This window comes from Manis javanica, chromosome 5 (genome assembly GCF_040802235.1).
Source record: "Manis javanica isolate MJ-LG chromosome 5, MJ_LKY, whole genome shotgun sequence".
NCBI classification, from domain to species: Eukaryota; Metazoa; Chordata; class Mammalia; order Pholidota; family Manidae; genus Manis; species Manis javanica.
In genome coordinates this window covers 167,719,602-167,743,226 of record NC_133160.1, presented here as the reverse complement: position 1 = coordinate 167,743,226, position 23,625 = coordinate 167,719,602, and the positions used below count along the sequence as shown (strand labels likewise).

The following is a 23,625-nucleotide window of genomic DNA, read 5'->3' as shown; positions in this document are numbered from 1 at the left end:
TAGGCCTCTATGCTTTGCCCTTGTAGCTGCTGTAGGTGTGGTTTCCCTCCAGCTGGCCTGATGCCAGGGCAGGGTTTGCCAATTTGCAAGCCAGGTGCAGGCTGGCCGGGAGGAAGGTGCAGCATGCTGCGTTTCACGGCATGGGGCCTTGGAGCTGTGTAGCCAGCCAGGGGGATGGAGCGCCTGAAGATCTCGAAAGCTCCCAACATGCTGGGCAGAGTGCACCCAGACATATTTGTCTACCTGTCCTTTCTCCTGAGCAGTAAGCTCTGCACAATCCTTGCCCCTTTAGCAGCCCTCTCGCTTTTAGGAATTCTCTCAGACTGCCCACCAGATCAGCCGGATATGGATCCCTGTTTTCCACAAGCAGCTGGAATCTCAGTCTCTCCAGGTATTTTGCCTGTCTTAGCTTTTCAACCCCACTAATCATCAGAGCACCATGCAATGTAGGTTCATGCTCCCAGAGCAGATCTCCAGGGCTGGGTGTTGAACAGTCCCAGGCCTCCACTCCCTCCCCTGTCCATTTCTCTTCCTCCTGCTGGTGAGCTGGGGTGAGGAAGGGTTTGGGTTCTGCCTGGTCATAGCCTTGGTATGTTACCCTGTTCTGTGAGGTCTGTTCTTTTCTCCAGGTGTATGCAGTCTGGTGCAGCCTTCTTTCCTATTGCTCTTTTGGGATTAGTTATATTAATTATGTTTTCCTATTACATGTGGTTTTAAGAGGAGGTCTCTGTCTCACCTCTTATGGCACCATCTTTAATCCTCTGCCCAAACTGCATTTCTAAATGTATCTTTCTCAGGCAGTTAGTGCCAGTCTCTGACTGCCATGGGATTTGTGGAATTACTAGAGTAACTTGTCAGCCAGGATGGCTGAGGAGGATGTCAGGTCAGTCCAACTGAGCTACATGGCTGAGGAGAAGCAGCTCACCACACAGGCAACTGTGACTACCACCCCCCAGAATGACCCCCCTGCTGATCTGGGTTCATGGCATCCTTAATTCCTCCCCTGTAGCATCAGTCTAGATCTGCACTAGTTGGACCAGGACCCTTGTATCAATTACAGCACTGTGGCCCCTTCTCTGAATTTTTTGAATTATTGATGGATTATTGTAGCTGTTTTTTTCTCTTCCTCCATTGGTCTTATCTTGTCAGAATAAAAAATGTATAGTGCTTTAGGATTTCATGAGAAATGTTCTTTACCAAACTGCCCTGCCGTTTCTCCATGCACAGTAATAATGGGAGCAACAAGCAGCTGTAGTTAGAGTAGCGGTGCTCTTCTGTGTGCCAGAGACAGTGCTAAGAATTTACATATAGACAGCTAGGAAGATACTCTGACAGTCATATTTTACAAATGAAAAAACAGGCTAGGAGATGTTAAGTCACTTATCATTTACATGGAAATTCGGGCAGATGGATGGCTTTCTCATTTCAGGGTAGTTTAAAAATTAGGTAAAAATTAATAGCCCTACAATGGCCCCTAAATGTTGATGTGGAAGGAAGAGTCGCACATCTTTTTACTCTAAGTCAAGAGCTAGAAATGATTATGTTTAGTGAAGAAGGCATATCAAAAGCTGAGAGGGGCTGAAAGCTAGGCCTCTTGCACCAAACAGTTAGTCAAGTTGTGACTGCAAAGGAAAAGTCCTTAAAAGAAATTAAAAGTACTACTGCAGTGAGCACAAGAACAATAAGGAAGTAAAACAGCCTTCTTACTGATACAGAGAAAGTTTGAGTGGCTGGATAGAAGATCAAACCAGCCACAACATTCCCTTAAGTCAAAGCCTAATTCAGAGCAAGGTCCTGCTCGTCAGTTCTGTGAAGGCTGAGAGGGGTGAGGAAGCTGCCAAAGAAAAGCTGGAAGCAAGTAGAGGTTGGTTCATGAGATTTAAGGAAAGAAGCCATCTCTAGAACATAAACATGGCAAAGCGAGGCAGCAGGTGCTGATGGAGACACCGCAGCAAGTTACCCAGAAGATCCAGCTCAGATAGTGAGTGAGGGTGGTTACACCAAACTACAGATTTTCACTATAGACAAAACAGCCTTCTATTGGAAAAAGGTGCCATCTGGGACTTTCAGAACTAGAGAGAAGGCAGTGCCTGGCTCCATAGCTTCAAAAGACAGGCTGATTCTCTTGCAGGGACTAATGCAGCTGGTGACGTAAAGTTGAAGCCAGTGCTCGTTTACCAGTCAGAAAATCCTAGGGCCCTCAAGAATCATGCCAGATCTACTCTGCCTGTGCTCTAGAAATGGAACAACAAAGCCTGAATGACAGCACATCTCTGTACAACATGACGTACTGAATATTTTAAGCCCACCGTTGAGAACTACTGCACAGAAAGAAGATTCCTTTCAAAATATTACTGCTCATTGACAATGCACCTGGTCACCCAAGATGGAGATGCATAATGAGATTAATGTGTTATCATGCCTCCTACTACAACATCCACTCTGCAGCCCACAGGTCTAGGAGGCATTTCAGCTTTCAAATCTCACTCTTTAAGAACTGTATTTCCTAAGGCTATATAGCTGCCATAGATAGTTGTTCCTCTGACAGACTTGGGCAAAGTAAATTGAAACCCTTCTGGGAAAGAGTCACCAGTCTAGATGCCATTAAGAACATTCATCACTGATGGGGAGGGGTCAGAATAACCACTTGAACAGGAGTTTGGAAGAAATGGATTCCAGCCCTCATGGATGACTTTGAGGGGTTCAAGACTTCAGTGAGGAGGTAAGTGCAGGTGTGGTGGAAACAGCAAGAGAACGAGAAATATAACTGGAGCCTGAAGATGTGACTGAATTGCTGCATCTCATGGTAACACTTTAATGGATGAGGAGTTGCTTCTTATGGGTGAGCCAAGAAAGTGGTTTCTTGAGATGGAATCAGCTCCTGGTGAAGATGCTGTGAAGATTGTGGAAATGACAACAAAGGAATTTAGAATATTCCATGGACTTAGTTGATAAAGTAGTGGCAGTGTTTGAGAGGATCAACTCCAATTTTGAAAGAATTCAGTGGGTAAAATGCTATCAAACAGCATCTCGTGCTACAGAGAAATCATTGGTGAAAGGAAGAGTCAGTGTGGCAAACTTCACTGTTGCCTGATTCTAAGACATCGCTGCAGCCACCCCGGCCTACCGCAGCCAGCACCCTGAGCCAGCAGCGGGCGCCAGCAGCCTCAAGCAGGAACTTCCACCAGCAAAAGGATTATCACTTGCTTAGAGCGCAGATGACGGTTAGTACTTTTTAGCAATGAAGTGTTTTAGAATTAAGGTATGTACATTGGTTTTCTCTTTTTTGATAGAATGCTATTACACACTTAACTACAGTATAGTGTAAACATAACTTTTATTTGCACTTGGAAACCAAAAAATTCACTTGACTAGCTTTATGGCAATATGCACTTTATTGTGGTAACCTGGAACCAAGCCCGCAGAATCTCCAGGGTCCACCTGTGTCTGCTTCTGGACTCTTTATTCAGTATCATTGATCAGATTGTCCTCACTCCAGCACCTCACTGTCTTGACTACTGTGGCTTTGTAGGAAGTCTTGAAGTCTGCTAGTTTAAGTCCTCTGAATTTGTTTTTTCAATATTTGCTATTTTAGATCCTTTGTGTATTTCCATGTAAGTTTTAGAATCACCCTGTCAGTCTCTTCAGAAAACCTGCTGGGATTTTCATAGGGATTACATCAAACCTGTAGGTAAATTTAGGGAGAATGGACATCTTAGTATCTAGCTGCAAACATGGTATGTCTTTCCATTTATTTATTTCTATCTTTAACTTAAAATTTTTTTTCTCAGCAATATTTTGTCATTATCAGTGTAGAGGCCTTGCTTATCTTTTGTTAGATTTATTCCTAGGTTTTTTGATGCTCTTATAAGTGGTATTGTTTTACTTTGTTTTTCAATTTCTTGCTAATATATAGAAATACAGTTGGCTTTTGTATATTGATATTGTCCTGCAACCTTATACATTCACAATAGTAGTTCTACTGGTTTTTATAAACTCATGTACTTTTCTGCATAAACCATCATACCATATGTGAATAACAGTAGTTTTACTTTTTAATCTTTATGCCTCTTCTTTCTTTTTCTGGCTTTGCTACACTACCTAGGACACAGGCCTGCAGTACCATGTTGAACAGAAGCAGTTAGAATGGACACCATAGCCTTGTTCCTGATTGGGGCAAGGATTTAATGCCTCACCACTAAGTGTGATGTTAGCTGTAGGTCTTCTGTAGCTGCTCTTTACCAGGCTTAAGTAATGTCCTTCTCTGCTGGGGATTCCCAAGGGTACCCTTAGGTTCAGTGATTTGCGAGAAGGATTCATGAAACTCAGAACAGCCGTTATACTCATGGTTATGGTATATTACAGTGAAGGAGACTGATTAAAATCAGCAAAGGGAAAAGGTACAGAAGGCAAAGTCCAGGAGAAACCAGATGTAAGCTTCCAGTTACATGGCTCAAACAGGACAGACAGCACTGAAGTCTCTCAGCAGTGGGCATGTGTGATGTGTGATGTGTGACAGCACATACAGTGTATCGCCAGCCAGCATAGCTCACCGAAGCCTTGGTGTCCAGAATTTTCGGTGGGGGTCCATCACACATGCACAGAGTGCCCAAGTAGCTAACCTTAGTCTCCAGTCCCTCCAGAGGTCAAGCTCATAGCTTGGTCCGAGGCTCCCATCGTCAGTCACACCCTTTGCATGAACTATCTGGTGCGGTCCAAGGCCCTAGGTATACAAAAATACTCTTTATCAGGGAGGTTATTCCGAGAGCTTAGAAGTTATCTCCCAGGAACTGGTCCAGGGCCAGTGTTTTTGTAACATGCAGATTTGGAACAACCTCAACTTGCTTGGTCAACTCTGCCCTGCATACCCTCTAGTCCTAGTTCACTGCAAGTTTTTATCATGAAAGGAACTTGAATTCTTCAAATGCTTTTTCTGCATGTAATGAGATGATCACATGTTGTTCTTTTCCAGTAATGTGGTACATTACACTGATGGCTTTTTCAGTGTTAAACCTCCTAATACAACAGGAGGTTTGTATTCCTGGGATAAACCTCACTCAGTCATGATGCATTGTTGTCTTTATATATTGTTAAATTCAGTTTACTTAGATTTTGTTAAGGATGTTTGCATGTATGTTCGTGAACGGCATTAGCTCAAGTTTCCTTTCTTGTAATATCTTTGTTAATTTTCCATGTCAGGGTAATGCTGGCCTCCCAAAATGTCTGTAGGTTCTTTCTCCTCTGTTGTCGTCAGACCTACTTACAGCCTTACCTTACTCATCTTAGGGAAAGACATGTACTCCTTCACTGTAAAGCATAATGTTAGCTGTAGGGTTTTCTTAGGTGTCTTTTATCAGACTGAGGAGGTTCCCTCATACATACTTCTCTTCCCCTTGCTGGATTTGCTCCTCAGCAGGGTGTAAAGGTGTCTTCATTCATTTGTGCTGCTCCGCTGTACTCCGGAGTTTGTTCAGCCAGGTCTGCACTGATGGACATGTGGATGATTTCCAGGCTTTTACTGTATTAAATTGAATTACAAAATTGCTACAGTAAACAGCCTTTTCCAAAGCTTTTCATATTATTGCTATATCTTTGGGATAGATTCACAGAAGTAAGACTGTTGGGTTAGACAACAAATACATATGTGATTATTATCAATTCCCCTCCACAGGAGCGAACACCACTTGGCATTCATGCCATCAGTGTATGGGAGCGCCTGCTTCTCCACGGCCTGACCGGCCCACTGGGCCTTCAGACTTGTGATTTTTTGTCAGTCACATTAGCTGAGAACTAGTGTCTTACTTTAGTTTTTAATATGTTGTTATGAGTAAGACTGGGCATCTTTTCATATATTTAACAGCCATTTGCTTTTGTTTTTCTGTGAACTGTCTTGCCTCCTGTACCATAGCGTTGTCGACTTTGCCCCTTTTTTTACACAGGTGTTTGTTTTTAAGTGGAGTTTCCTTTTTAGAGCAGTTTTAGGTTCAGGGCAAAACTGAGCAGACAGTCCCGGCCGTCCCCACACATCCCTGCACCCACTCCCACAGTCTCCCCCACTGTCAGCGTCCTCTCCGCTGTGGTGATTTTTACCATGTAAAACATACATTTATTAAGTCATTTGTAGTCAGATTTATCAATTTACCTCTTATTGCTTCTCTCATAGTGCATTTTCCATTCCTTGGTTACAGAAGAATTCACCCACATTTTTTCTCATGTGTATGGTTCGCTTTTCACTTCTGTATCTCTGATGCAGTTGGAATTTACTTTGGTGTGCAGATTAAGGAAAAGAAACACTTCAATCCTTTTTCCATGTAACTACTTACTGATCCAGCCGCACGTAGTTAAACCTATATATATACGGAAAGAGCCATATGCATTTGAGTCTCTTTTGAATTTGTTATTGTTTCATAATGTATAATCTTTTCATGCCCTATGATCACACTTTCTCTAGGGTTTTTCTGACCATATTGTAAACATTTTCAAACATGGCAGAAGTGACTTTTACAGTGAACACCTGTATTACATTTTTTTTCCATATTATTTTACCATTTACTCTTTACTATACTTCTTTCACATATCTGTCCTTCTTACATTCATTTAGCTCTGTTATTTTTTTATATATGTCCAAGTAAATTGCATCAGCACACTGCTCTTTAGATGCTTCAGTGTGTCTGTCATTAACTAGAATTCAATATTTATTTATATTTATAATAAATTTCACAATTGACTTGTCTGACTTGAAGATGGGGAAGGGGACCCTGTGATATTTTTATTGGGAGCACATTACATTTATAAATTACTTAGAACTAACATCTATGTGACATTTCTTTTTTCTATCCAAGAACATGATATATCTTTCCATTTGTTAAGGTATGTTTGTATCTTTCAGGAACATCGTTAAGTTTTTCCCACATGGGCTTTGGGCTTTTCGTGTTATGTGTACACTGCAGTTGTCATTATTGTTAGTTTTTTTACCTTTGGCTTGTTTTATGTTGGCTGCTGCAAATGGTGTCTTTTCATTGTGGCTTCAAACTGTAAGCCAGGCACTATTTGTGAACATTTAAGCCATTATTTTTTGTTACTATAAGCTGTGCTATAATGAATATTCTTGAAACGACATCTTTGTGCATAATTTGTGATACTTAGAATAACAGATTTATTTCCCAAAGATGGTTGCACCCAAACACATCCCATCCTTTGGGGTCTCACTTAAAACGAGATTTTGTCACTGCTCTGTTGCAAGGGAGATGTGAGGCTTGTTTTCCCTCCCCTTGGACCTGAGTGGACCGTTGCACCTGCCTGGGCAGTGGGATATGGCAGAAAGGACAGTATGTGACTTCTGAGGCCGTGGCCGCAGTGTCTGAGACTGCTTGCTCTGGGGGAAGCCAGCCGCGGTGCCGGTAACACACTGCCCTGGGAATAGGAAACGGGGCCCCCGCTGGCACCAACTCGAGGGCACGTGAGCGGACCTCCTTGGAAGCGGTTCTCAGCCCTGGTCCAGCCTTCAGGTGATGCAGCCCCGGCTGAGCCAGCTGCACCCTCGTGAGACACCCTGAGGCAGACCCGCCCAGCCAGGCTGCTCCCAAATACCCGACCCCAGAGACACAGATGTTGTTTTTGAGGTGATTTGTTGCTCAGCCATAGGAACACTTAGGAAGATTGATGGTACAGTTACGTTAAAAAAATTTTTTTATTAATGTTGTAGAGGAGCATTTTATAAACAGCCTTAGAACACTGGCCTTTTGGGAAAAAAATCCATGAAAATGGTCTCTGCAGTTAGGTGTTTTGGAAAAGCCAAGCTTTTTGGAAATTCAAAATGTATGTTAGTGTGTTAAAGGCTCTGAAAAGTTTCAAGTAAAATACCCATCTAGCTTTGACCCAGCCTTCTCAGATGCACCGGACCGACGGGGTCCCTTCCTGGAGAACATGGTGGGTAGAAACCACTCTGACGAGCCGTTGTTAAGAGTATAGCTCGGAAATAAGTTCCCTGAGGTTACATGCCAGCCCAGCAACTGGGCAAGTTCCCTAACTTCCGTACACTTCGCTTTCCATCTTTGTAAAAAGGTCATTAATGATTAAGCAGCTATTATTACTTTATAGGTATGCATATCATTAAATTTGTCCTTATGAAATTTGTCTGTTGGCTTAGAAAAATGCCCAATACAAGATAAGCCCTTGGTAAGTGTTAGCTGGATTAGTAATATTGCCCTCCTATATATGTACGTTGTTCCTTTATTTATAGCTTCTCTATAAATGAAAGTAATTTATAGTGATGTGGAATTTATCATAGGTCCTTTTAGCAGTCTTCCTATCATTTTCGTCGAGCTATGTGGATTCCGGTAAAGCTGTTACAAGGCTCACTGTTTGGTACCCAAATGTTTTTTCTCTTGTTAGCCATTTACTGGCAATTGTAAGCCATCCATCATTCAACCTGCATCTACTAAACACTGAATGCGAGGCACTCATCTAGGACATAAGCCTACACAGCGGACATGACTCACGGAGCAGGGGCCCCTGCCCCCGAGCATGCCCCTCCAGTGGAGCCAGATGACAGGCAGGGGAACTAACAAAGTCATTCCAGGCCAGGGGTGGTGCAGCGTCACAGGAGTGCTCCGGCAGAGGAGGCCTCGGAGTAAGCAAGATGGAGCCTCACCCTGAAGGTGGAAATAACATTGCCGTGGAAGGAACTCTGAGGCAGAGGGCCAAGTGCAAAAGCCTTGGTTTCTGAGACGAGTTGGTTCCATCCAGTGGCTCTTGAAGATTTGTGCTTTAGTGTGTGTGTGTGTGTGTGTGTTTAGCAGCACTTTTGCATTGGTGTGAAATGAGCAGCTTGTTGAACTTGGAACAGTCAGCCTTTACTGCTCACGTGTTGTGTTTGGAGTCAGTGTGCAGGTTCTTCCCATCAGCACCTGCTGCCTTCTCCCCCGGGGTGCTTTGGTGGGGGGCGCATGGGCCTCTGAAGGCTGCAGCACTGGTACTTTGCACTGAGCACCCCACCTGAGGTGTAGTGGGACGGCTGTTGGGCACAGAGGCAGGAGATCTGCTCAGGAGAAAGCAGAACGTGCGTGTCGAGGTCTTGTGTGACCCCTCCTGCTGTCAAAATGGAATCCTGTTGTGTAAATAAATCATATGATTGCTCATTATTATTTTTTTTAGGTCTAAGCTGGAACCAGAACCATATGCAAAGACAAAAGAATCCATGTCTTCTGAGAAAGTTTCACAGAATCCTTCAGAAGACATTGAAGAAAAAGCTGTCACTGAAGAATATCCAGGTATGAATTAAAATCAAAATCTTGTGTCTCTTCCTTATGACATGTTGGCAAAAATACAAAGCAGAAAAAGAAAGAACAGTCTTAGACATTTTGTGGCATTTGTATCTGCATAAAGCAAATATGGAGTGGCAGCCTGTTTTCTGTCGCAGTCAAACCTTAATGACAGCTGCTGGGGCAGGGGTGGGATTTCTGTCACCTGGGCACCGGCAGGCTCCATGAGAAACGACCTGAGTGGCTCTGCACCAGACGGCTGGGGAGTGGACCGCATCTGGAGAAAATACCAGATCTCTTGCATGTCAGTCTCAGGAAAGGTGGGGTGTTGCTTCCCCTGCGCCCATGCTGTGCCCTTTCCCTGGGATCTCAGTGTGCCGGCAGTGCCGACCCTGGGTGCACCTGCCCAGCTTGCCTCGGGTGGAGCATGTGATCTCACCAGCCTTCAACCGCGAGTCTAGCCAACAGGACAAAATGCAAGTCTGGGTGTATCCGCTTCCTGTCTTTGTGATGGGATCCTAGGTGGCCCACGACTTAGAACAGCCCCTGACACCCTGTGGGTGCTGATAAACACAGTGCCTCCCAGGAGTCCTCCTCACCTCCCCTTCTGTGTTATCTCCTTCACTGCGCGTCTCCCACACTCAGGCACTGTCCTGCATCAGCAGCCCTCGGGGATGGCTCTGTAAAAGAGGAAGGCTTCAAGAGTCTGGGAAACGTGTCCAAGTCAGAAGCTCCTAAATGGGGGACCCAAGATTTCTATGTGGCTCTGTGCTGCCTCTCCATTTAACTTCCTCCGTAAATTTCACAAGCGAAGGAACCCAGAATGCACTGTGGCTCTGGGAGCCTGACGGATGCCGGGGGCTCTTTCTGTAGCTGGAAGCAGCGTCCGTGGGAGTGCAGGAGTCTCACGGTTCACAGGCCCCTTCGTGGTGCTGGGCACGTGCTGGGGGGTGAGTAGATCAACTCTCACTGCCCTTGAGGTATTATTATCAGCGTTTTCCGTGTGAGGAAACAGAGCTTTGAAGAGATTATATGATCTGTTCAAAGTCAAAATGCAAGAAAGGGGTGGCCCCGCCCCCCAGGTTGGTCCCCCGTCACAGGGCCTGAGCCGCCCTCTCTGGCGGCCGCCTCGATCCCCTGGGCCAGAGGCCTTGCACACCTCCTTCTCCACTTGCCCCAAACAAGGGAAACCCCAGCTTCACGGGAAGTAATGCGGCTCTGCTTTTTCTAAGGTGATACGGGGGGTATCGTACCTGCCTTCACTCATGCCAGACACAGCATAGTCACTCCTCACTCCCCTCTTCCTCCCTTCCTCCCTCAAAACACTGTTAGGGCCGATGAGAGTAGGGAGCCGCCATGCAGATTCTCGAGGTCCAGCTGAGAGTCAGCCTCCTGTGAGATGAGTCTGCCCCCCTGGGCCCCAGGCCCACACTGAGTGTTGCTGTGCCGGGCACTGTGCTGGATGCTGGGGACACGGTAGTGGGTAGGAAACAGGCATGTCTGCTCTAGCCCAGTGAGAAACAGATATTAGTGGAAGGCTTCTGCAGAGGGGTAGACAGGAGTGCTCATGGTGCTATGAGAGGGGCACCTTGGTAACCCAGACATGGCCAGTCGGAGAGGCTGGAGACCTTGGCACTACAGTAAAGCCCAGAGGTCATGAGGAATGAGCCATGTGGCTCCCCGGGGAGCAGTGTCACAGGCAGAGGAGACAAAAGTGCAGAGGTGTGAGGCAGGAGCATGCCTGGAGACTGGAGAGCAAAGGGGCAGGAGGCGAGGAGGTGCCAGGGCAGCCCGGCCGTGGGGGGCCTTGCAGGCCACGGGAGGACGGGGGCTTCTCTGCCAAGTGAGGTGGCCGGCCACAAGGAGGTCAGCACGAAGGACTGTCCCTCCTGACTCTCTTGAGTGGGGCCCCCCTGGTTGCTCTGCTGAAATGAATCATGGGGATCAAGGAGACAGGGACAGTTAGGAGGCTGCTAAAGTCGCCCAGAAACAAGGTCAAGGTGGACCGAGCATGGTAGCAGGGTGGGGGGTAAAGTGGGGGGATTCGGGGTGTATTTTGAAAGTTGAGCCACAGAATTTGCTTCCTGGATGTGGGGCCTGAGAAAACCAGTCAAGGAAGGCCACCTGGTTTTGGCAGGAAGGAGGTTGCTGACCCTTTCTGAGATGCAGAGACTGTGGTGAGGCCGGCGGCAGCTGGTTAGACCAGGAACTCAGTGTGGGCGGCCTGCAGAGATGCTGAGTAGGGCATTGGGTTTGAGTCTAGAGGTCAGGGGTGTGTCTGTAGATAGCATCAATCCCATGACACAGGCTGGGATCCCCAGGAAATGAGGGTGGACAGAAGGGGGATCACGGACTAGGCCCTCCCAGCCGTTGCATCTCCCCTGCTTTCCCTGCCTCCCCAGCATGCCTGTCACCACGCTTCTGTGTGTTCTACTCATTGATACACTTTGGGGTCTGCCTCCCCTACTAAAATATAACTTCCGTGAGGATAGGAATTTTTGTATTTTGTTCACTGCTCTCACGGGTACCCAGAACAATGCCTGGCACATACGAGGTGCCCAGTAAATCTTTGTTAAAAAGAATGAATGAATGAGGAAAGCCTGTCTGGAACACTGATTGCTTTTAGTTGCTGTGGAAGTGTTTCCTGATTCAAGAGGAACCAGATGTTGAAGTCAGTACTTGCGTGTGCTTTCCCGCTGAGCACACCAGGCTCCTGAACGCGAGACTCCCCATCCTAGCTCCCGACCAGCGTGGGGCAAACAGAGGGTGTGAGGGAGACTGTCTCTTTGGAGGCAGTCAAGATCCCCGTTCCAGTGCTGACGAGGACTTCAGAGCCCTGTTTCTGCCCTTTTTAAAATGGGGGTGATGACACACCTACTTTTTAAGGGTGGGGAAGGAGACATTGTCAGCATTAGCGTTGCCTTCGCCTTCTGTCTTGCATCTTGGGACCCCTGCCCTGTCCTGTCTGGGCCTAGGGCGCCTTTTTGAGATGCCCCATGGCCAGTCCACTCTTGCTCCCAGCGCTGCACCCTGGCGCCCACTCCACCAGACCTCTTCCCTTCCTGGTCATTTCACGGTCACCTGTTACTTGATTACCGAAGATCCCAAAGGGTGGCACAGTCTTACCTGGTACTAACTGAAAATGTACAAATTCCTGCACATGTAACAGATTTTTTTGAAATTTGTTTTATTTGTCTGTCCCAACAAGCACTAATATATCCTGCCTTTATTTCCTGTTCATGGACATGTGCCATCCCTTCCCTCTGGGTATAAGGGAAGACAGAACTTGGTTGCAGCGTATACTTTGGACTTGGGAGCCAGACTAACCTGGTTTCACAGCCTTCCTCCATCCTGTGATATGACCTTGGACATGTCATTGGAATTCTGAGCCTCTCCTGTCCTGTGGCATGTCATGTGGCTCGGCAGTGTCTGGTGTGTGCAGTGGCGCTCTACAAGCGGCACGTCTTCTGTTAGATTGCAGAGCCAGCTGTGAGGAGGTCCACTGCTTGACACTGAAGACCGGGCAGTGTTCTTCAAGTTTAGTGCTAAAGGTCAATTACTAGGTTGGCTTAGATAGCCAGGGCAGTTAGGAAACAAAAGAAAATAAAAATCCAGATTAGAAAGGAAGTTTTTTTTTTGTTGTTCTGTTTGCAAATGCCTGGTATCATAAACAGAAAATTGTAAGGAATCCACCAAGAAAAAGTAGTAAATGAGTTCAGCAAGGTTGCAGGATACAAAATCAGCATATGAAAATCAATTTCGCTTCTGTATATTTTCAGTGAGAATCTGAAAATGAAATTTAAAAAGCAACAATTCCTTTATGCTATATCAAAAGGAATAAACTAAATCTAAATCCCAGCTGACTTCTTTGTAGAAATCGACAAATTGATTCTAAAATCCATAAGGAAGTGCAGGGAATGCAGGCCAGCAAAAAGAACAAAGTGGGAGGACGTACCCTTCCTGGTTTGGCACTTACCACAAAGCCAACAGTGATCACACAGGGAGGGACTGGTGCAGGGGTGAACATATGCGTCAGTGGGATAGGACTGAGAGCCCAGAAATAAATGCAGGTGTCTGTAGTCAGTGGCTCTTCACCTAGGGTGCAAAACCATTCAGTGAGGCACGAATGGGCCCTTCAACAAATGGAACTGGAAAAACTGGAGATCCAGATGCAAAAACATGAAGCTGCACACTTAACCTCACACAATATACAAAAACTAGCTCAAAATAGACCGAAGGCCCAAATGCAGCTAAAAACTCGTAAAAGGAAACAGGGCTAAATCTTCCTAACCTCACTTTGACAAAAGATTAACAAGGATATGACACCAAAAGCACTCGCCACAGAAGGTAAAGTCTGATAAATTGGCCTTCATCAAAATTAAAAGCTGTTATGCTTCAAAGGTCAAAAAAAAAAAAGATAAATAGACAACCCACAGAATGGGAGAAAATATTTGCAAGCTATATATTTAATAAGGGATCTGTATCCAGATTACAGAAACTACTCTTACAGCTCAATAACAAATAACCCAATTTAAAAATGGGCACAGTATCGGAATAGAAATTTCTCCAAGGAAGATATACAGATGGCCAGTAAGGACATGAAAAGATGCTCAACATCGTTAGTAATCAAGGAAATGCAAATCAAAACCACAGTGAGGTACCACACCCACCGAGTGGCTGTAATGGAAAGGCAGGTAATAACTGGGTGAGGATGTGGGGAAAGCAGAAACCTCTGACAGGTAACAGTTCTCCAGTTGAAAAACAAGCTTGGCACATTTCAACACCTTTGCACACACATGTACACACAATGCTCTCCCACAGGAAGGAGGCAGAGGTCTGATCATACAGGACCTTAGAGGCTGGGATCAAGGCCTGGAGGTTTTTAAGCTCTGTGGCAATTTCTGGTTCACATTTTAAAGGCTCTCCAGTGTTGTGTGGAGCTGGAGTTGAGTAAAGAGAAAGTGGAGGCAGGTGGCTTGTTCGCATTCTCTTGCAGCCCAGACACAAGAGGACCGTGGCTGGCGTCGGAGGCCACGGTGGAGATGGAGATGGAGAAACATGCCCAAACTCCTGTCACAGGTTAGAACTGGAGATCAGATTGTAGGTAGGATGTGAGATCTGAGCGACAGAGAGCAATTGAAGATGCTTTCCAGGCTGGGGTCTGAGCAGCTGGGTGGACTGAGGTGGGGAAGGTCAGTTTGGCACCAAGGCCAGGAGGAGTGGGCTGGGAACAGAATCAGCATTCTGGTGTACACATCATAGGTCTGCCTACTGGATTTTCAGGTGGACACAGTCCATTGTTGGAGTGAGCCTAGAGCTCAGGGACGGCTTCAGGGCTGGAGGCGTTTGGGAGTCCTGGGAAACCAGCAGTGCAGTCACGGGCCTGCACCTCAGAAGAATTAATGTGTGTGGGGAGGGGACGCCTACACTGGCCCATGGTGCTGCCCTGTGTTCTAGGGCCTTGGGCCTTTGACCTTTCAGTGCTGCTGGGTAATCGCGATCCCTCACCCAGCTGCTGACCCCGGCGGGTGTATATCTGTCCTTCCCTCCCTGCCCTTTGGGAGACAGTTTTTTCCAACCATGGACATTTTACTAAATGCATCTGCAGTTTGCAGATGGGTTTTTTAAACCTGGGCTGCTGTCCTTTTGCTTATCTTTTCTTTCCAGTTTTTTCATTTCCCTCTTGAAACATGAGATGTAACTTAGACAAAAAATAGTTTAGTTTCGTGTAGGACCAGGCAATGTAGGTCTAGGCAGAGGCTGCTTCTTGCTTGTCATACTCCTGGGTTTTTTTTTTAAGGCACTGATTTTACTTCCACATTAGTCAGCAGTGTCAGGCACCTCTGCGGGCACAGCTGACCTTTGTCCATGTCTGACGGAGGCCTTTTTCTTCCACATCCCCACTCAGCCAGAGTGAGCTGGGTCTTCCCGTGTCCAGTTGACATGGTTTCCCTGGTGTTAGGATGGGTATGGTGTTCTTGTGAATGCTTCTCAGGCTTGCTCTCAAATGAGCCATGGCTGCTGCCTCAGGGATGCGATTCTAGCCCAAGAAACTGAGTGGTGCCCTAGAGAGGGCATGGGGGGAGGTCAGAGTTCACTCAGGGGCTGGGGGACCTCGGGAGGACATGGCCCTGAGCAGTGAGTCCGGACCTGACGAAATGGAAGCTTAGAACGTTCTAGGCAGAGGAACAGCACGAATAAATACTGGAGAGAGGAATGCAGTGTAGTCAGTAAAGGAAGCCTGTGGGTTTGCAGTGCATGGAAAGGGGAGGTGGCGGGATGAAGGTTGGGAGGGTGCGTGGGGCCTGACCACGCTGAGTGCTTTGAATGCCGGGCCAGGGAGTCTGGACTGGAGTCTCTTGGCACTGGGCTGCTGGAGGTCCGGGCAGGGCACTGGCATGGGGAGCACCGTGCTTCAGGCTGCTGCTCACAGCAGCAGGCCAGCGTGGCTCCGGCTCCGGCTCCAGCCGGCTGCAGAGGCGAGCGTGTTACAGTGCGTGAGTCCTTTTCGCAGCCTGCCGCCCTAGCTCAGAGCTCACTCAGGCTTGGTTCTGATGGGAACGATTTTCTTTGTTTCTAATTTTGGTTTTCTTACCCTTAAAAAACATAAAAGTAAAAGCTTGACATGGATGCCATAATGATGTCAAGGGGAAGACGGAGGGCTCTGGGTGTGGATGGGTGGCTGAAAAGGGCAGTTTCCTACTTGAAGACATCATCTCAGAAAAACACCTACTCGGTTTCTAAAGATGCTTTCAGCCTGTCTTCTATAAATATGCCTTTTGTATGTAAATTATGTATATCTCATTTTTATATGAATATGTCTTTTATAATAAATACAATGGTAGTCCTGGCAAAAACAGCCATTTTTTAAAAACTTGTACAAAGCTATGGATAGCATGGAGTTATTTTGTGATGACGTGTCCCAGATAGTGACCACGTCTCATCACATGATCTGCCTAATCTTTTTTCTCTGAAGTGTGCTATCATTATCTTCTTTTCCCTTTTCACTATCAAAGCAAGAGCTCTGGACTTTTGTCCATTTCATGGGGCTGAGATCAGCTTTGGGAAATTTACTGAGATTGGGGAAGAACAGAAAAAGAAGCCGTATTTGCCTTTGACTTCTTGGCTACCTAGTGACAAGCCCAGAGGCACCGCTGAGACCCCAGACACCCCATTACAGCCTCCACCAAGGAGCAACCCCTTCCATCTCTTCCCTGGCTGAATTCCAATAAAACCATGCCCGGGTTCCCTCCACCTCACCACACACACAGTTCTAAACACTGTAGAAGAATCATGTCATGCCTGAATGTCAGCCAACACGTAACTGAATATGGACAAAGCTGTAAGATTCTGTTCCATCTCATGAGTTTAATACGCCTGCATCCTAAGCCAGCCTATTCTAAATGAGTACTTTGCCTTCTTTTTTTTTTTCTTAACAGAAAAGATACCATCTGAAATACAGCCTGAACTGGGAACCTGGGGAGATGGCAAAGGTGAAGACGAATTATCCCCAGAAGAGATACAAACGGTAATGCTATTCTCTGCCTGATTGTGTGTTTTTAACTAGTTTTAGTAAGAGTATTCATTGAGTAGTAGGTCATCCTAAATGCCCTTGCCTTGATTTTTATACCAAGTTTTAAAAATCATGAATAAATATTTTAGATACAACTTTTCCACTTAATTTCCTAATTGGTATATGCTTTTTATATGTTTTAACTTTGCAGCAGCATAATTAAAGAAGAAACTGCCTGAGAATAATTTTACTATTATTAGATGTCTTTTGAGCAACAATAAAAGTCTTTTAGATTAAGTGGATCTCTTGTAATTGCTGCTCTGGTGCTTTTTAATTGTTGGAATTGCTGGTGTTTTGGTGATGTGAGGAAAGCGTGGCAATGACTGGCAACTGAAAAGAGTAACACTTCAGCTGCTCAGAGCACCTCCTGTGAGTTGCCTGTCCTCAGGTTGCCAGTTGTGGGTTATCATCTCTGGGTGAGTTTCAAAAGGAAACTGATAGGCTTGGCAAGATCCCCTGCCCGCTCGTTCACAGCAGCACTGGGTACAGCTCATCTGGACATTGGCGTGACAGAGCCAAGTGGAATACTCCACCTGTGGTTGGAACAGATGCTTCCTGGCACTGCCCTGGCGTGACACCGTGTCTGCCTGGAGAGACTGGTCCCCACAGAGCAGCTTCCCAGTGGCCATGCCTGACAGATGACGACACCTTGGTTTGTGCTGCTGTTTACAGCAGGCAGGACTTTTGAGTGTGTTTTTTCCATGATGCTCTTACTAGTCATGCTAAGAGGTAGGGCGGCATTACCATCTCCCTTTGACTTTGGCAAAAAGCAGTGAAGTGTCTTACCCAGCGTCCTAGTTAATAGTGGTAGAGCTTATTAATGACCAGTTGGTAGAGGCCCAGCCCTGGTCTCCTGATCAAGAAGATGAGAAATAGAGCATCAAGCCAGAGCTCTGCGGGATAAGAAAGGGACAGGTCCCCTCCTGGCCTTGAGGCTCTCCCACTGAGGCTTCTGTCTTCCAAGCGCTTTCTCTTTTTACTGTCTTCGCATCTTGTCTCTAATGTTGTGTCCCAGCGTAGCCACCCCCGGCCATTCTGTCCCCTTACCCCACTTCATTCTCTCATCCCTCCCCTAGAATATAAGCCAGCGCCAGGAGAGCGGGGACTTGACTGCTTTCACTGCCTTATTCCCAGAGCCGAGAACAGCGAACGGATGAGCGACTTTAGTGATACCGTAAGAGCTACAGGTCGTTCTAAATGGCAAAGCAGGATCATCAGTCAGAACTACTAGAATATTTGGATTTTGAGCTACTACTGTTATTATTTATACTTACGAATGCCTTCCATTGCCAAGTCTTTGACATAGTTGTCTTGTTTAATTTCCGTAACAGTCCAGTGAAGTAAGAATTATCCCCCTTGTAGGGCTGAAGAAAGCAAGGCACAAAATCTCCAAAGACCTCCAGAGTCACAGGGCAGTAGGGCAGCCGGGCTGTGCCCTGAGCCCTGAGCCCTGGCTCCGCACCCTGAACCTTTTCTCTGTACCACAGCTCACATGCGTCAGGTGAGATCTGGTGGTCTGGGTGAGTGTAGCCTGCCCAGGAGCCATGTGGCACACTGACATGGACAGCCTGGCAGAGTCAGCCAGCTATTGGGGGCCCACTGAGTGGTATCACAGGTGAAGGTCTGCAGGCTGGGCCCTGCAAGGGTGGCCAGTGCACATGTCTGCGCCTGACGGGCAGTGACCTGCTCAGAGTCCTCTTGCTCACCACACTTCCTGTTTCTTCTCCAGCCTAAATAAAGGACTGAGACACCTGTGGTCACCTCAGAGTAGGACTGGTGACCGAGGGAGCTGTTCCCAGAGGGTCGTGCATCATGGTGCCAAACCCACAGCAGGTGCCTATAGATGAGCTACCTCCGCCTTTCCCCTTGAGAGGGGCAGGCTGTACAAGGAGGCAGGACTGGTGTCCCCTGCACAGAGGAAGAGACCAGACAGTGGTCAGGCTGTGGGTCCCAGCTGACCAGGGAAGAACTGTGGGGTGCATGCTACACTCATGGCAGGATTGAGAGCCATGCACGGTGGCAGCTGCAGGTCAGTGACTTTCATACTGTTGTAGACCCAGGACACTTTCACAAACATATCCACCCAGATGAGTAGTTTCCTCTTTAAAATTGTCGCCGTAGGGGCAGGAAACTGATTCCAGTGGTGGTACCATTACCCGTGACTTTCCTAGGACTTAGGGGCGCTCCTTCGGAGCCTTGGGTACTTCCTCTGGAATAATAAGCTGGGCTGTCTTTGTCCCTTGAGGACAGAAATCATTCTGAGCTAAGGAGGTAACTCAGACACCGTAACGTAGCCTGCCTTCCTCTCCAGCTTCCCTCATGTTCCAGAAGGCACCCTCCAACTTTGAGTACATGCTTAGTGCCCCAGACCCAGGAGGGTGGGACCTGGAAGCCTCACGGTGCAGAGGGTGGCTGGAGAGAGACCACAGCGTGGACTGCAGTCAGCAGCCACCACTGCCCAGGCCAGGTGAGAGGGGACAGGGCCTTGGCAGGGAGAGCAGTGAAGGCGACGTGAGAAGGTATCAGGGCAGTCAGCTGGACTGGTGTTGCATGGAGGGCAGTTGGGTTGTGAGAAAGTGCCAGAAGGGGAGCGAGCCTGGAGCTTTCTAATGGAAAACACAAGGCTGGCAGTCCGAAGGGAGGGCGCACAGAGAGCAGGGGGGCTGGGGCAGGGCGGGCCCTGAATGGCGCTGTGGACAGGAAGAGTTTGAGGTGCCTGGGGTAGATGTCTGATGGGTGGGGGCTTGAGGCTCAAGGGAACATGGGGGGCATCCTAGAGCTGGCCTTTGAAACCGTGTGTACAGGGAGAGGAGAGGGAGGCGAAGGGCGCTGCCCCCCAGCTGTGCCAGCCGAGGCATGCTGCGGAGCCGACAAATGGACATGAAGTGTCGGGATCACACTCCCTTCCTACAGCCAAGTATGGCAGACATTTCTTAAAATTGCAATTTCTTCAATTTTTACAAAATAATTTCATTAATGAAAATGATGAGTTGTGTTCCCCCACTGTGACCACGTATCTCTGCAGGAGGTAAAAATGTGTGTAGCACTGTCCCTTCATTGAGAAAGAATATGTTTGCACTCAAGCAGAATTTACCTTCTGTCTCGGGTTTATTTGTTTGCTTTAGTGACACTGTACCACTCCTCATAAAGGAAGGAGCTAGAACAGTACCAGTTGTTCACCCGGGGATCCTGCCTTTCTCCTGTAGGCGGTGGGGAGCGGCAGACGCGTGACTGAGACGCCTCCAGGTGCCTGGGGTGGACCAGAGGAAGGCAGGCAGCAAGGGTGTCCATGGTAGCTGGCGCCCGTCCCGGTGACAGGCGGTGAAGGAGCGTGGGCATACGGCCTGGACAGAGTTGGTCGTGCACCCTCTATTTCACTTACTGCCCATGTGATTTGGGGCAAGGACAGTCGCCTCGCTGAGCTTCTGTTCCCCAGCCCCAGAGCTGCGGTGGTGTCTGTAAGCGCAGGCCACTTGGCAGCCGCTCAGCAGGCACTGCACTCAGAAGCTGCCACTTGCCTGCACGCTGCCGCCCCCTGCATGTGTTCAGAACACGATTCAGCTGGTGCGCATGAAAATGCATGTCACCTCAGAAGGCTCTTCTTTCCATGACTGTTGCCCGTGCTTCTGTTTCATGGTACTGCCCTGCCGGAAGCCTTGACCGAACCACGCCAGGGAGCGCCCCTAGTGTGCACGGTGTCAGCTCTCAGCACCCTCAGAGCCAGCAGGGCCCCCCAGTGTTCTTCTGGTACTGCAGGTGTATCGCGCAGGAGGCTGTAATGTTCAGCACTTAGGCTACTTAACGTTCAGGTCACTTCCTTCTTAGTTGGGAATAATAGCTGTATACTACATCTTACAGTCTGACTAACCCAAATCTTACTTAAAAGTCTCAACCCTGAAAATGAAGAGAAAGAAAAATACTAAATAGGAAAGTGTTGTAGCAAATTGTGGTCACAATTCATAATCACTTTTTCAGAATTTTTCCTTAGGGTAAAATAATGAATTTAAGCTCTATAATAGCAATTTAATTCATTATTCCACCCATAGGAGCAGCTGTTATGTGCTCCAGAATGGTTGCAGAGTATTATGATTTCCACAATAAATTTCCGTTTATAACTCATGATACAGTTATATTAATGCCTTTGAGCTAATATAAGCATATGTTTAGTGGTCAGGCTGAGTGAACCAGACTTTTCTGATGTCACATAGAGAAAATACCTCCTTTTCTAAGCCCACATTCATTTTCCTTGCCTCAAGTGAGCCACCTGGCACTTACTGATGTGTCCCTTAGGATAATTTTTAAAGACATGAATGTGACTTCTGTTCTAAAATTCGCATGAAAGGTGCTGTCCCTAGCTGCTGTCCCTCACGTGAGGCCCCAGAAGCACCAGGCGGCTGGCTAACAGGGCTCTTGGTCTGTGGCCAAGCTCAACTCAGCCATTGGGGACACAAAAATTGTTGGTAGAATCTGAGCACTACATTGGTGAGAGCTGGGGTCCAGACTGGGGGTCAGGGGGCTCCAGGTTCTCAGGGACCGAGGTGAGGGTCACAGAGCGCCCGGTGGAGGTGTTCGGCCTAGATGAAGCACCTCTGGCAGAGCCTAGCAAGGCCCGGGCAGCGGCCAGGGGCAGACCGCCTCCAGACCCAGCGCCTGGGGGCCCCAGCTCGCCAGGAGTGCGTAGTCTTCCGCTCCGTTAGCCCCTCTTGGCTCTGCAGTGCAGGTGGCTTCTGGCTGCATTTTATACTCAGAGGCCTTTGAGGAGTGATTTTCTTCTTAAAACTATAGTAAAAAGGATTAGATTAGAAAAGAATTTCTGTAACTGTGTATTCAGGGTGGATTGTATCCTTTAAATCAGATTTTAAACCCTTTTGGGGGGCTTCATTTGAAAGTCTAACTGACTTAATGAATGAAATTCAGCTCAATAATATTGCCTAACCCACATGTAACAAATACCACATGCCAAGTGCTGGTCTGAACACTTAGGTGTTTGTTAATTTATGCCACCTATGCGGTAGGGAGTATGGCTGGCCTGTTTTACAGAGGGTTCCCAAGTCCTAGACTCTTAAACACAGTGCCTACCACTGTGGTTGAGGGTCAGGGTGAGGTTGTAGGGCGTGGTCTGTGCCGAGGGAAAGCATTGTATTTTGGGGTGAGACCTACACAGTAGAGAATGGAGTGGGCCACGGAGGGTGCCCAGAGTGACAGGCTGGCTGCTGGCTGCATCTAGGTGCCCACGCTGCCCACCATCTAGGCCTCTCGTTACCCTTTGCAGGGACTCGCAGAGATAGATGAAGTATTTCTCAGACCACAGGCTTATTCCCCTGGGCCTATCAGTACCCGTGTCCTTGCTGCTGACTGTGGAGACCAGGCCTCATTCTGCACTGCATGTTGGAAGTCCCTGCCCGCATGGGGACCCCCAGCTGCTGCTGGCCTGCCAGTGAGCCCCATGGGCATTGTGTGTGCATTTCTCATGCCCAAGAGGGCAAAGGGCCAGGAGTCACAGCTGCCCTTAGAATCTGAAACCAGAGTGGTGGAAGGGGCCTTCATGACTTTGCATTTCCAGACAACTCTCAACTCCCAGAGATATTAAATATAAACATGGTGAGGGCTTACTATGTGCCATGCACTTTGGTAAGCAACTTAAATATATTAACACATCTTCGTCCTAACAACTCTGTTAATTACTATTATTATCCCCATTTTATTGACAAAAACAGAGGCACAGAGGAGTTAGGTTACCTGCCCAAGGGCATGCAGCGGAGGCGGTGAAGGAGCCATCCCTCTGCCCTGAGGTCAGGCAGGAAAGGGTAAGAGTCATCACACGTGCTCACAAAGAGAAGCTACAGGCCACCCAGAAGGCCAGTCACTGGTCCAGTGCCACCCGAGGAGTTCCCACGAGGGCACAGAATCGGGCTCCCCGAGGCCCCTGGCTTATCTGCTGCCTAGCCTGCTGCCTGGTATCCGGCTGCCTCCTGCCTTACTCCCAGATGAGAGGTGAGGCGTACAGGTCTGCCACTGAGAGCCCTGCAGAAACCGTCCCGAAGCCTGGTGCAGTGAATGCTGCGGGCCGCCCGGCTGTCCCCGAACCTCCCAGCCCCGCCGCCCCCCGGACGCGGTGGCTTCGCACTTGGCTGTGTGCACAGGCTCTGTTGTTTCGGACCGAGTCTCACTGTAACCGCATCCCCGAGTGGAGGGTGCTGCCTCTAAAGCTCCTGGCCTTCGGCAAATCTGTTTTCTCACTCGACCTGTATCGCCGCTTGATCCCGTGAGGTGTTTGTTCCATTGCCTCCTCCAGGGATTGGTTATTTCTTAGGCGGCATCAAGAACCCAGGAGCTGGAAGGAAACGAGGGCCAGAAGCTGACCCCGCTCCTGACCTGCTAACAGAAGTCCTGCAGGCAGGGGCCGTTCCTGGGAGACCTGAAAGGAGATTCAGTGCAAGGTCACATGACCTCCAGTTAGGTAGCAAACAGCAGGCTTTGTTCCCAGGGACCATTCTGATAGCCACCTAAAGCCCTAGTTAATTTTGCTTAGGAACACTAAAAGCATAAAAGGACTGTGCATTTAAAAGGGTAGCCATATTTTGTCATTAGAAAAATTCAAAGAAAATGCAACAAAAAAAAAAAACAGAAAAACCTGAGTAGTACTTGAAAGAATTAGTCAAAATAAATTAGCATCTACATGCTGAAGTAATTGTATTTTTCCTTACTGGACTCTTACGTAATTGTAGAATTGATAGTTAACAGAGCTGATAGGTTCAAACTTGAAAGTGAACTTTTTATCCTCTAAAA

The 23,625-nt window shown here is 47.6% G+C and overlaps 1 protein-coding gene across 4 annotated transcripts in view; it reads left to right on the top strand.

The window, feature by feature from the left end:
* Positions 1 to 23,625, top strand: part of STX18 (syntaxin 18) — a 127,121-nt gene that overhangs the window by 96,559 nt on the left and 6,937 nt on the right. For all 4 annotated transcript variants that reach the window (XM_036991042.2, XM_036991028.2, XM_036991034.2 and 1 more), the window contains 2 exons: positions 9,157 to 9,272; positions 16,703 to 16,791. In XM_036991042.2, the coding sequence (XP_036846937.1) occupies positions 9,157 to 9,272; positions 16,703 to 16,791 (205 nt within the window). The remainder of the gene's footprint in view (positions 1 to 9,156; positions 9,273 to 16,702; positions 16,792 to 23,625) is intronic.